At 37.9% G+C, this 13940-nt stretch overlaps 1 protein-coding gene across 2 annotated transcripts in view; it reads left to right on the plus strand.

The window, feature by feature from the left end:
• Window positions 1–13940, plus strand: part of RASAL2 (RAS protein activator like 2) — a 360148-nt gene that overhangs the window by 172645 nt on the left and 173563 nt on the right. For both annotated transcript variants that reach the window (XM_069478392.1, XM_069478391.1), the window contains exon 3: window positions 9239–9365. In XM_069478392.1, the coding sequence (XP_069334493.1) occupies window positions 9239–9365 (127 nt within the window). The remainder of the gene's footprint in view (window positions 1–9238; window positions 9366–13940) is intronic.

Below are 13940 nucleotides of genomic sequence, written 5' to 3' on the forward strand. Positions count from 1 at the left end.
TCACTTGGATATGTAAGGGTCATCTCCAACATGCTCCATATGGAGGCCATAGTCTTTGCTTCCAAACTTACCAGAAGTCAGTCCCATCTCCATTAATGGCAACCCCATCCTTCCGGATTTCAAAGCCAAAAACTTCCCCAATTCACTATGTTCCACACATAGTGGCTTTGTCACTATTTCTTGAATACATCAGGCATATTCCTCCCTAAGGCCTTAGTCCTGGCTTTTCTTTCTGCATGGAACAGCCTTCCCTCAGATAGTTGCATGGCTCAGTTTCCCATCTCCTTCATCTCTTTGCTTACATACCATCTATTCAGTAAGCCCAACCCTCACTAACCTATTTTAAATTGCAACTGCTCCCCACATCTCTATCCAGAACTTCTAATCTAATTGCCTGGCTAACTTTTTTTTTTCTGTAGCATTTGCCACCTTCCAAATGCTACATGACTTATTGTATTTACTGTCTCTCTTCTACTGGAATGTAAGCTTTGGAGCAAAGACTTTGTCTATTTTGTTCAGAGATGTATCTCCCAGGGCTTAGAACAATTCCTGACACATAGGAAACTCTCAGTAAGTATATGTTTAATGAATGTTCCAAGAGCCAAATTATAAACTTTTATTCCTGAATGTTCGTTTTCTTAATAAATTTTGAGAGGAGATATCTGCCATTTTTTTTCTGTAAATCTACCGAGAACATGAAACTTGATTCCCTATTTTTTTTTTCTAAAACTAGATAATAAAAAGAGCAGAAAAATAATCTATAAGGTGCCTTTCCACAGTTGAATATATGATTCCATCTTTATTTATTGAGCATCTATTATGTATGTAGTATTGTATTTGCAGAGATGCACTTGTGTTGGGATACACTGAGGTAAATTAAAAGTTATAACCATTTGGAACTTGATAGAGGTGGTAGTTGCAAAACATTGTGAATATACCACTGAATTATTCACTTTAAAATGGTAAACCATGTTACGTGAACTTTGCCTCAATAATTTTTTTTAAATTATAATACAACCACAAGGGAAAGATGAACTGAGGTATTGCCTAGGGTGGGTTATGGTTTGGTGTGGAGAATGCCAGAAAAGCTTTTACAGAAAAATTTATGCTTGGGCCGTGTCTTAAGGGACAAATTGGAGCTCGCCAGGAGGAAAAAAAGGGAAGGACATTCCAAGTGTATATAAGGATACAAAGTTGAGAAACATATATCTCTGGCAAACTGCAAAATGTTCAGAGTTCTTGGAGTGTAGTCTGCAAAAGGAAACGTGATAGCTGGCAAGAACCAGACAGTGAAGAGCCTTGAAGGCCCTGTGAGGAGTTTGGACTTTATTCTGGAAATGATCTGGACCAAAGAAAGGCATCTAACAAGGCAATAACATCATCAGATTTGCTTCTTAGGAAAGTAACTCTGTTGATTATGTGGAAAATTGAGTGAAAGGGAGCAGAAGCAAATAGACGAATTAGGAGATTATTGCAGCAGACCACGTGAGGAATGATGAAGGGATAAGTTTACAGAATAGTTTACAAAAACCCTTTAATGCCTCAAGACAAGTGGTTATATTCTGCCATTATTAAATTAGAAAAATTGAATTAGGTCCCTAGTTGGGGGAAAATGTGAAACCATGGCTATGCCTCCTACTTGAATGATAAGTTTAAAACTCTCTTAATTTCATTACAGGAAAAGATGGGGAATCCATGTTTGTGGAGGGAACAGGATGTGGTGTCACTCTTCTGCCTTTCACCCACACTTAAGAATTATAAGGAGTTAACTCTTAACCTTGGAATTTTGCACTGAATAATTTAGAATTCTTTGAAATGAGTTTAAGAAATTTCCTGCTAAAATTATCTAAAAAGATTGTTTTAATCATGGGGGTGTTTATTGCTGTGTTAAAAAGATTAATTAAAAGGATTCTATAAGTATTTTTTTTTTTTTTACCTCCGAGACAATGTCTTGCTCTGTTGCCCAGGGAGAGGGCAGTAGCAGCCTCATAGCTCACCGCAACCTCCAACTCCTGCTCTCAAGCCATCCTCCTGCCTCAGCCTCTCCAGTAGCTGGGACTAAGGATTTAAACTCAATCCTTAACCAGGCACTGCTGAAATGTGAGAGGATTGTGTTAGTCTAGTATCACTCATATAGTAAGTCAGCATGTAGGATTTTTTAATGCTGGGTCTTAACTCTTCATGTTTCTCATCAGAAATTGGGAAAAAGTCATTTGGGGGATATACATGGGGAGTGTTAAATACACCAATTACCAATCTGGGAATGTAGCAGAAGGATAGATCTGGGCAGAATGCTGAAAAAGAAGTTTGCCAGGAGTGTCACCTTGAGAGATGACTCATTGGTTCAGTAAACTGCTTCATGAAGACGGTGCCAAGTAGACATTGTTTATGTGTCATGAAATACACTTCCCTGCCTGGGTGCCGGGAAAGGCTGCACTGGTTTGATACCAGCCCAGTTCAAAGAAGGCATAGGAGGCCCTTTGATTTCCATTTTGCTTGCAAAAGATAAGACCAAGTAAACTGGAGATTAAGCAGTTGAGGGAAGTGGTAAAGAAGACAAACATGAACCCCTGTGAAGTACAGCCATTATAAAAATACAAAAAGAAAGCTGAATTTGTGAGTCTCTTTTGGCAATCATAAGCCATCAGGACAGGGTAGGTTTGATTCCATTTTTCTTAATGCAAACTCTACTTTCTGTATTTGGAATTTTTAAGGCTGGATGTTAGTGTTTGGGGCAGCAAGGCATTTAAAAATGATGAAATTTTGAAGTATTTTAAAACATTTTTGTTGCTTTTAGAAGACAGTATTTATACTCAGATATATTGATGAAAATATGAAACTAGCAGTTAGGCTTTGTGCAAACAGCTAAAAATTAACTGTTATTTATTGTGGGGTAAACTACCTATGGCATCTTTCATTCAGACCTATTCTCAAGTTATTCAACAGATACATAATGTGCTCCTCTATATGCATTCACTATATTAGGAGTTACAAAGAATAAGACACAGTTCTTAGACAAATAATTTTAAAGTGGCATTTGATAAGTAGCACAAGTAAACTAGATAAAGAGAAAAAAATATATTTATTCTGAAGAACCTTGGCCTAAATAAGTATGTCATTATGATGCTACTGGCAATGAGGAATTACCAAAGGAAGTGTAATAAAAGAAGCAATTTGATCAAAGTTATGTGTTATGAATATTAATTAATATGTAGGACTTATTGGAAGAGGGAGAGATAGGAAGGAGACAGACCAATTAGGAGACTACCATTCCTCAGCTCGAAAAACTGGAGTGGGTTCCCAGTGCTCCCTGAATTATGCATGGCCTGGTATTCAGGCCCTCCCCACATGCTCATACTATATTTTGGTGCTCTTTTTCTCCCTCTTAAGAGGCTCTAGCTAAATTGTTCCAAAACGAAACAAAAAAAGCCATATGCTTCAAGGCTGATGTTGTGCTTTCTCCTTAGTGTAAAATGGCCCCTGTCTCCACCTATCAAACATTTATTCATTCATTTGTGGGTTGGAGCTATTTTAAGGTTTAGGGATGAATTGATAAGGTACAGGCTGTTAACTCACATGAGATAAGTTGCATAAATGAATAATTATAATTCAACATAATAAGCACAGTGACAGAGAAAGATATGTTATTGGGGAACCAAGGGAAGGTGTACCTTAACCTTTACTTAGGGGATTGGTGGGGGGGAGGATTCCTAGAAGAGGCAATGTCTTATTCCAAGCCTTAGGATGAATAGGGGTTTACCTGGCAGGTAAAGAGTAGAAAAGAAAGCAAGGGAAAACATTTCAGGCTGAGAGAACAAACACAGCAACAGCACTGAACTATAAAATAGGAAATATATTAAAGAAGTACAGGCAATTTGGTCTTCATAGAGTCTGAAGCTGAACACAAAGACAAAGACAGTGGCTAGATTGTGGAAAACCTGGTATACTATGTTAGGGAGCTTGCAATTTACTCTGTAGGATAGTAGTTTTTAAACCCTCTTTTAGCAGAAGGGCACTTTCTTTATGGAAAAGCTTATACAGAAGCTCTATACAATAGAATAACTCAGAATTATGTTCTAGTTGAAGGAGAGTTATACCTCTCCCCACCTCTCAACCTCTACATACTTCCACCAACAAACATACCACTGCCCTTTGAAAACCACTGTTAGAGGAAAGGAGAACCACTGCAGGGCTTTAAGCTCCAGAATTACATGATCTATTTGCATTTTGGAAATACTCTGGTAACTATTTAAAGGATAGGTTTAAGGGGCAGAATGTCAGAGGTAAATACCAGTGAGAAACTGTTGCAGGTGTTTGGATAAGAAATCATAGGAGGCTTTTGGCACCAGCTAGGATAGAATGACTGGTACAAGATTAGCCCTCCGACTGTGAACAACGACAAACAGGCCCCACCGTGTGTGTGTGTGTGTGTGTGTGTGTGTGTGTATGTGTATTATATATGTATATATAAAAAGAGAGAGAGAGCGCCCGCTCGCGCTTATGTGTGTGCGCACGTACACATACACACAAGCAAGAACACAGCCATTTTCAGGCATTGGACAATAGGCAGCCTAACACTGTGATGGTCCTTACTGTCCCAGGTGTCTGTTGCTACATTTCCCAACTGTAATGCAGTAATCTGGAGTCTAGGCTAGGAAGAGTACAGTGGTCTCTGAGCTGAGGAGGCAGAGAACAGAATTCTGCATCTGAAGGGGCTGGAATCTGCTGGGCAGGATACCAGAGAGTCTGTGGCCAAGGGCTGGACTGCACATGTACAGGGAAAAACTGAACGGGTTTTCCCGAGAGCAACCGAAATGCTGAGAACAGTAGAGATACTAGTGATCATGCTGAACAATGACAGAGGCTTGCCCCCACCAGTGGCAGACCTCTTTAAAACTTACTGCCCCAAGAATCCAGCTGACGTACCAGAAAGATCAGACCTCAAAAATGCAGAAATTGAGGATTAGTGGAGCTAGGTGATTTATGTATACCTCCACACTTAGTATTGATGGCGGAGGATTAACACGTGAATAATTAGAGCTGAAGATACTGAGTGTAGTTCAGTTCTCAACTTTGTGTGTCCGGAATGTCTAGGAGTGGCCTAAGCGTTGGTGTTTTTTAAAGTTCCCCTAGATGGTTATAACTTGCAGCCAAGGTTGAGAACCTCTGTTATAGGTTATAGATGGCACTTTGGGATGCTTAGCCATGATAGGAAGGAGAGAAAATGACACCTTAAAGCAGTGGTTCTCAAAAATCAGTTGGAGGTTTTTAAAACTGTGGTCCCCAGCCCCCAAGCTGTGTACTGGTAACAGGCCGAGGCCTGTTAGGAACTGGGCCACACAGCAGGAGGTGAGCGGCAGGCCGGCGTGTGAACCCTACTGGGATCTAGGTTGCGGCTCCTTATGAGAATCTAATGTCTGATGATCTGAGATGGAGCTGAAGCGGTGATACTAGCACTGGGGAACAGCTGCAAATACAGATTAGCAGAGAGGTTTGACTGTACAATAAATGTAATATGCTTGAATCATCCCCTTCACGCTGGCCCCAGTCCATGGAAAAATTGTCTTCCATGAAACTGGTCCCTGTTACCAAAAAGGTTGGGGACTGCTATGTTAAAACAGATTGCTGAACTTCGCCTCCAAAGTTTCTGATTTAGAAGGTCTGGGGTGGGGCCTGAGAATGTGCTTTTTTAACAGGTTCCCCGGTGATGCTGATGCTGCTGGCACCTGGACCATATTTGTTCTGAGAATCACTGCTGTAAGGCAATAAGAAAGTTGAGGAATTTTTTCTCTTTTAAGAAGATTTAAAAATTATTTAAAGGATATCATAGGCCTGAGCATCTTTTAGCATTCTTTTTTTTAAATTATTTTAAATAATTTAGTTAGAGATGGTGTCTCGCTATGTCACCCAGGCTGCTCACTAACTCCTGGTCTCAAGCGATCCTCCAGTCTCCCAAGTAGCTGGGACTACAGGCGTGAGCCTTTTTAACATTCTTTAAGAAAAGAAATAGAAGAGCTTTCTGATACTAGTTAGCAAAATCTTGATTTCCTGTACTTGACTATTTAATCTGTATGGGCTCAGATTAAAAGTGAAATTAATTTCCATATGATTCTAAACAATATGAAAGGCGATTTTGCAGAAAATATATGAGTATGTATGTGTATCTATTATGCATGCCACATTGCTCTTCCATTGTCATGGATGGGGTGATTTGGAATTAACAAAGACTAGGAGCCAGAGATCCAGTTGGAATTTGTTAACAGGTCGTAGATACCTGAGAAGTCATTTATTCCTTACAGTTTTCCACTTTTGTCGTCTAAAATGGAATGAAATTAAAGTGCTCGATTTTTTTTTCCTCATTGAGGCAAAAGAGGACTCGAGCCCAGTACAAGGCCAAAGGAGTTTAAAAAAAAAATTTTCTCTCATGTTATACAACTTGGAGAATACACAATTTTTTATGAGCAATTCAACATAAACAATTATGAACTAGTAAACTAAATTAAGACAATCAGAATGGAGAAAATTGCTCTTCTAAAACTGATTCTTTTAGCTGTACACTAAGATTGGTGCACTTCAGTTCTGTTCATTTTAAAGTACTTGAAATATGAATGACCTGTACTATTTGAAAAGAATAGATCAGTATCTTTTAAAAAATGTTTTAAATATTTTAGCTAAGAAGCAATCTGTTATGTTGTAAAAGTAAAATATTCTTAAGAAATGCAGTTTAGAATAAAAGTCAACATTATGTTCTATTATATCCTGAATGAGGAGTAAGTGCCCTAACCTTTAAAAGTTATTCTTTAGGCCGGGCACGGTGGCTCACGCCTGTAACCCTAGCACTCTGGGAGGCCGAGGCCGGAGGATTGCTTGAGCTCAGGAGTTGGAGACCAGCCTGAGCAAGAGCGAGACCCCGTCTCTACTAAAAATAGAAAGAAATTAACCAGACAACTAAAAATAGAAAAACATTAGCCGGGCATGGTGGCATGTGCCTGTAGTCCCAGCTACTCCGGAAAGAAGGGTCACTTGAGCCCAGGAGTTTGAGGTTGTTGTGAGCTAGGCTGACGCCACGGCACTTTAGCCCAGGCAAGAGAGTGAGACTCTGTCTCAAAAAAAAAAAAAAAAAAGTGATTCCTTTCATCATATTTTAAGTTTCAGCAGTGGGAAATGAAGAGTCTACATTAGAAATTTGAGAAAATAATTGTGAGTGAATTTTAGGCCCAAATAAGAAGTTTGATATATTATATTTATCCTCTTGTTAGATACAGTGGAGGCAAAGTATATGGTAATAGAAGCCATTCTTACTTTTTCCTGGATATGACCTTTATAAATTTCCACAGAAAAAAATTATTCCCTCTTAAAACAGCATAAGAAAATATTATCTTTTTTTCTGTATGATTTATACCTTTATTATTTCAGATAATAGACATTTTTAGAACTATCATCAAAATAGTTATGTTTATTTAGATTCAACTATTTTCTCAAAGACCCAAACTGTTTTTTACAAATTTATTCTCATTCTCTCTACTTTTTGATAGGTAGAGGATATATTTTTGCTGTTTTTAATAGCAGATAGCCATTTAAACATCTCAGTGATACTCTTTTAATTATTTAAGTAAAGGTAATAAAATTTCCATTCTGAATGGGATGAATGACTTAGATTACCATTTGTGAAGTTTTATATTACAGAGTCTTTTATTGATGCTATTTTTTGGTCTCAGCTTATTTTTAGAATTTTACATAATTCTGCCTTTTAATTTTTCAGTGTTCAAAAAGTAACCATAGTCATTATAATGAGGAAATGTGGTAATTTTTGGTCATACAAGGAGTATGAAAATTTTAAGTGCTTATGGGAAGTATTAGGAATTTGCTTTTCACGTTCTCAGTAACAGTGAGAGAACTTTCCTTGCTATCATCTCCTTGACCCCGGTCATTGGAGTTGGATTACTGAGGCAATGCAGAAGGCATATGCACTTAAGCCTGTATGTGTCCCGGTTTTGCTGGATCAGTTGATGTGATGCAGGTCCATTCTAATCATTTGGAGAATGAAATCATTCCTTATCTGTAAAAAAGGGAATAATAATAGTGCCTCTCTCATGTCACACATATAAATTCCTTAGACTTGCACAAAGTAAGAACCCAGTGTTATTATTACTGAAATTTGTTGCAAATAAATTTGGATATTGGAACCATAAGAAATTAGGAACTACAATTAATTACTGACATACTTGGCCAGACTATTTAACATGTTACCAATACAATTCTTAATTCTAATACAGATACATTGTATACTCTCATTTCTAAAAAGTCTTTGGTCATTTCCCCCAAACTTAGCATTACCAAAAAAAAAAAAAAAAAAAAAAAAAAAGGAAAGAAAAAGAACCCAGAGCCATCCCCATTACTCTACAGTGATAGCCTACTGAGTAAGTTTTAAAATAGTTGTTGGCATTAGAAGTATTCTTTCCATTCATAGTTCTCATTCCACGTATGCAAATAACCACTTGATATGTTTTTAGGATTATAAAAACAATCTCACCTTTGGAAGAAAATATGCCATTTTATATATGTATCTATACAAATATCTATACAAGTTACCACTGAAAATGTGTTTTATTAAGTATGTCTAAGTGCTTGATTCTAAAATTGAAGAAAATTGGGTGATTTTACTTATTTTACCTAACAAAACCTCCTTCTAAGAGAATTTTGAGGCTAAATCTGTCCGGTCAACTTTTATTTCCATGTACTTTATTAAACATTGATCAACTGAGACAGTAGGATCGCTTGAGCTCAGGAGTTTGAGGTTGCTGTGAGCTAGGCTGACGCCACGGCACTCACTCTAGCCTGGGCAACAGAGTGAGACTCTGTCTCAAAAAAAAAAAAAAACATTGATCAAAATTGGAGCTTGCGAACCAGATTCTGGCATAGAACCACCTTTTATTCATGTGGGTGTTTTGTTTTCTGAACTCCCAGAGCAGTTACATACCTGGATATGATTTGTATGTACTTCACGTAAGCTAATTTGCATCCTCGCCTTTCCTGATCTTCCAGTTGTCTTGTTAAAGGACAGCTTCCTGAAAAGGGGTGGTAATTAATACTTGTATATATTTATTTCTATATTTCTCCTACTTTACTCTGCTTATTACACACTCCTGTCTTCATTAACTAAAAATATTATTCAGTCAGAAGGTAGTTATGACGAGTTCACTATTCAGCGTCATCTGTTTTTCTTTTGGTTAACTAGATACCTGCGGAAGGGGCACAGGAGCAGCAGGCAGATGCCACCAAGGGGCGATGCCTGAGGAGAACTGTCAGCGTCCCTTCCGAGGGTCAGTTTCCTGAGTACCCACCAGAGGGCGCCACTAAACTGGGTAAGCCAATGCTAAAAGGAAAGACAGTCCTAGCTTTTATCCGATAACGTATCGACTTGTTACTGAATGTTACAGTAAAACAAAACATTCTACATTTCTTGTTAAATAAATGTGTTGAAATTAATACTATCTTAAGCGAGAGTTAGAGGTCATTAGAGAATTCTATTTTTTATAACCAAGTGACAGCAGGATTATTTTACAGAGATAAAATTTATCTGAGTGCTAGCAAGGTTGCTGTTTAGTTGTGGGCAAGTTGCATGATGTGTTGTTTCTGGGTTTATTGCTCAGCCTGAGGTTTTGATCCTGTTGAAGCACTGAGGCTCGTAAGGGAGCCGGTTGGTGTGGAAGCTTAGTATTATTCAATGGTTTAGAGTATCCAGTTCACATAGCTGCTAATGTTGTCTTGTACAATGTAATGTCAGATCAAGCTAATTAGCTGAGCTAATTTTGCGTGTCCCACATAAGTCATATGCAGGACTGTGGTTGGAGTAGGTGACAGAAGGGAGAAATTGAAGACACCCACTTCCATTATAATGTACTAAAGGAATTAATGTCACTGTCAAAGCAGCTAGCTTTTTCCCCATTTCCTACCAAATGTATTCTGTGAGATGTTTTTCATTTTAACACTGGATATTTAAGTAATCAGACTGGTCAGATAATTTTAAGGAAATATAATTAAGATTAAATAAAATAATGAAGAGATTCGAAAAGTAGGAATTGCTTTAATGCTTGGCATTATTGTATTATTATTTGCTTAGTGAACTGTATAGACTTTTAGTGATAGACATTTGGTAGGTAGATAAAATAGAATCATTTATTATCTCTATAGTGCTCAATATGGATAATTCTCTGATTTTGGTTGTATTTTCTAAAATCAGGGTTTGGTTTTGGATTTTGGGGGTGAGGCTGCCTTTTTCCTCATTTTCTAAATGGAACCCAGAACTCTTGGTCAGAGTTTGAATCATTTACTTTTCTTTTTATCCTGTAACAGTTGTTGCTTTTCTAAAAATTAGTTAGGTTAGCAAATACATTTTTCCCAGGAGTTATACTTGGAGAAGTCAAATTTTTGTCTCATTTCTATCATACTTCTTTAGCATGTGTTGAAACCAGTTTAGGTGTGGGCCTACATTCTGTTGAAAACCTGTCTGGGTGTAACCATTTTATAACCCTTTATATTTCACATACAACTTCTATGTGAATTGAATTGGCTTACAGTCACCTTCTTTCAACTCCTTTGCTTTCATTATTGGTAATGTTATGTTGATGACTATCTTTACTAATTCTCTAGGAACATTTAACTATTAAAGTTTTGACCCACAAGCTTGATGGATTTTGAGGAAGTATAGTTATAATCAGAATAATTATTACAGTGTTATAGAAGAGAGAATATGTAGTAAATTGTTAAATACCTATAGTGTTCCCAGTGCTGGTCCCAAAGACAAACTAAGATGAGGTGGCAAAGGTGTCTGTCTGGTCTAGAGCCAGTCCTCTATCTTTTGTCCTTGACAACAAGTCTGATAGCCATCCTGACTCATGTCGGTCCATGATCATCTTCAGCGTGGATATCCTAAATTCACCCTAGAAACTCATAATAAATATTAGAGGGAAAAAGACTACTTCTTGAACCATTCTTCTTTACATGCCAGTCCAATCTTGAATTAGATAGTTATTGTGTTATTCTATGTTTATCTCCTAGTGATTTGTCTTTAAGCAAAATTTCCTGCTGTCAAACATTTCATTGAGTAATTGCTATATATGCAACATTCTATGCCAGTCCCTAGAATGAAAAGAGTTATAAAGATTTCTGATTTTAAAAGATTTTTTATGTATTTAGCAAGACAGAATGAATATACATATAAACAAAAATATAAGTTGGTATACAAAAATCAATTGTATTTCTATATAGGAACAAACAAGAAATGTAAAATTTAAACTATACCGTTTATTATAGCATCACATGATAACAAATTCCTAGGGAGAAAAATCTAATGAGAGATGTGCAATTCTTCTACGTAGAGAACTATAAAATATAATCAAAAGAAAATTTAAAAAGATTTAAATAAATGGAGAGCTATCCTATTATCATGGTTTAGAATACTTAATATTATCTGTCCGTTCTCTTCAAGATCAAAATTTCAGCATGGTGTTCCATCCACCACCACTACCACCACCACACACATATACACCAATTGGCAAGTTGATTCTAAAATTCATCTAGAAATGCTGTAGATTAAGAAGAGCCAACATTGAAGAAAACAAGGTGAGAAGACTTAATCTACTAGGATCAAGACCTATTTAAAAAATACAGTAAGGTATTGAAGGAAGAATAGGCAAATAGACCAACGAAACATCATGGAGAATCCTACGTGTATGTGGACATTTGGTGTGACACAGGGGACCCTGCAAAGCAGTGGGGGAAAGATAGTCTTTTCAATCATTGATGCTGGGTCAGTTAGATGTCTTTATGAGGGGTGGGGTAGAATTGGCCCCTACCTTACACCAGACACAAAATTAATTCCAAGTGCGCTGTAGATCTAAACGAGAGGTAACATGTTAAAGTTCCTAGAAATGATGTAGAAGGATATTTTCATGATCTTGGATAGAGAAAGATTTCTTAAACAGAATAAAAAAAAAATAATTGTAATGGAAATAATTGATAAATTGGACTATATTAAGATTAAGAAATCCTATTTATCAAGACACCATTAAGAGAGTGAAAAGGCAAACTAGGGAGTAGGAGAATATAAGAGGCTTTAACAGATACCTCACTGAAGAGTTCACTAAAGCAGCAGTCCCCAACCTTTTTGGCACCAGGGACCCATTTTGTGGAAGACAATTTTCCCATGGACCTGGGGTGGGCCGTGGTTTGGGATGATTCAAGCGGTTTACATATATTGTACAGTCAAACATCTCTGCTGATGATAATCTATATTCGCAGCCACTCCCCCAGCACTAGCATCACCATCTCAGCCCCACTTCAGCTCATCAGGCATTAGATTCTCATAAGGAGCCACAACCTAGATCCCTCCCATGCCCAGTTTACAGTAGGGCTCATGCTCCTGTGAGAATCTAATGCAACCGCTGATCTAACAGGAGGCGGAGTGTCTGCGGTGATGTGAGTGATGGGGAGTGGCTGTAAATACAGATGAAGCTTCGCTCACTCACCCCTGCTACCTCCTCATGTGTGGCCCAGTTCCTAACAGGCCACAGACTGTACTGGTCCTCAGCCCGGGGTTTGGGGGCCACAGCACTAAAGAACAGATACATAATAGTACATACTGTGTGATTCTGTTTATATGAAGCTCCAAAACAGGCAAAACTCATCTATGGTGTTAAATGTCAGGATAGTGACTACTTTTTGGGAGGAGGCATGAGTAGTGATTGGGAGGAATATGAAAGAAGTTTCTGTAGTACTACTAATGTTCTATTTGTCGACTCGAATAGGGGTTGCACAGGTGTGTTCACTTTGTGATAATTCATTGAGCATATATGTATTATACCTTTTTTTTTTCTTTTTTTTTTTGATAGTCTCACTCTGTTGTCTGGGCTAGAGTGCCGTGGCATCAGCCTAGCTCACAGCAACCTCAAACTCCTGGGCTCAAGCAATCCTCCTGCCTCAGCCTCCCAAGTAGCTGGGACTACAGGCATGTACCACCATGCCCGGCTAACTTTTTTTTTTTTTCATTTTTAGTTGTCCAGCTAATTTCTTTCTATTTTTAGTAGAGACAGGGTCTCGCTCTTGCTCAGGCTGGTCTCCAACTCCTGAGCTCAAATGATCCACCCGCTTCGGCCTCCCAGAGTGCTAGGATTACAGGCATGAGCCACCGCGCCTGGCCTGAGCATATATGTATTATACTTAAAGGAAGGGGAAAAAAATGGAGAAGAAAAACAAGCTAAACTATGCTATAAAATAAATGGTCTAGACCAAATTTTCCAAAGTATATGATAAGGATGGTTAAGAGCTATAATCAACTCCGTTGTATGCTACTGAGAGGGCAACTAAGGCAAGGACTAGAAAGAAAAATTATTGGATTTAGCGACATTCAGGTTCTTAGTGAATTCAGGGACAGCAGTTTCAGTGGGATGTGATAGCAGCAGGCATCCCAAAATGGGCTGAGAAAACAGTGCAATAAATAAGGAAATCGAAACAGCAAATGGAGACAACTTTTAAAAGTTTGCCTGTGAAAAGGCTGATAGGATGGTAGATACTCTCTAAATATTTGAGTATCTGAATGATCGAGTAAGGACAAATGAATAAAAGGAATGAAGATTAAAGAAGGAAGACAAAGAACAAAGTGTGTGCCTGAGTCGATGGGTCGTGTGGTGGCAGTAGTGGCACAGCAACAGTGATCACTACTACCCTGCTGCCACTCTCTTAGAACTTAAAGCAATCTACTCATTGGTCCCCTTTGTTTCTTCTGGCTCTGAGTTTGATAGATACTGATAGTGGCAGAGCCACCAAGAACTAATCACACCAGGATACATCTTTTTTGAAAAAGATGCAATCCCAAGAATAGTTGCTTCCTGTCTTCTTTTTGTGGGAGGTAATTTAAATTTAACAGCTAACCAAAATTT

This window comes from Eulemur rufifrons, chromosome 8, assembly GCF_041146395.1.
Source record: "Eulemur rufifrons isolate Redbay chromosome 8, OSU_ERuf_1, whole genome shotgun sequence".
Taxonomy (NCBI): domain Eukaryota; kingdom Metazoa; phylum Chordata; class Mammalia; order Primates; family Lemuridae; genus Eulemur; species Eulemur rufifrons.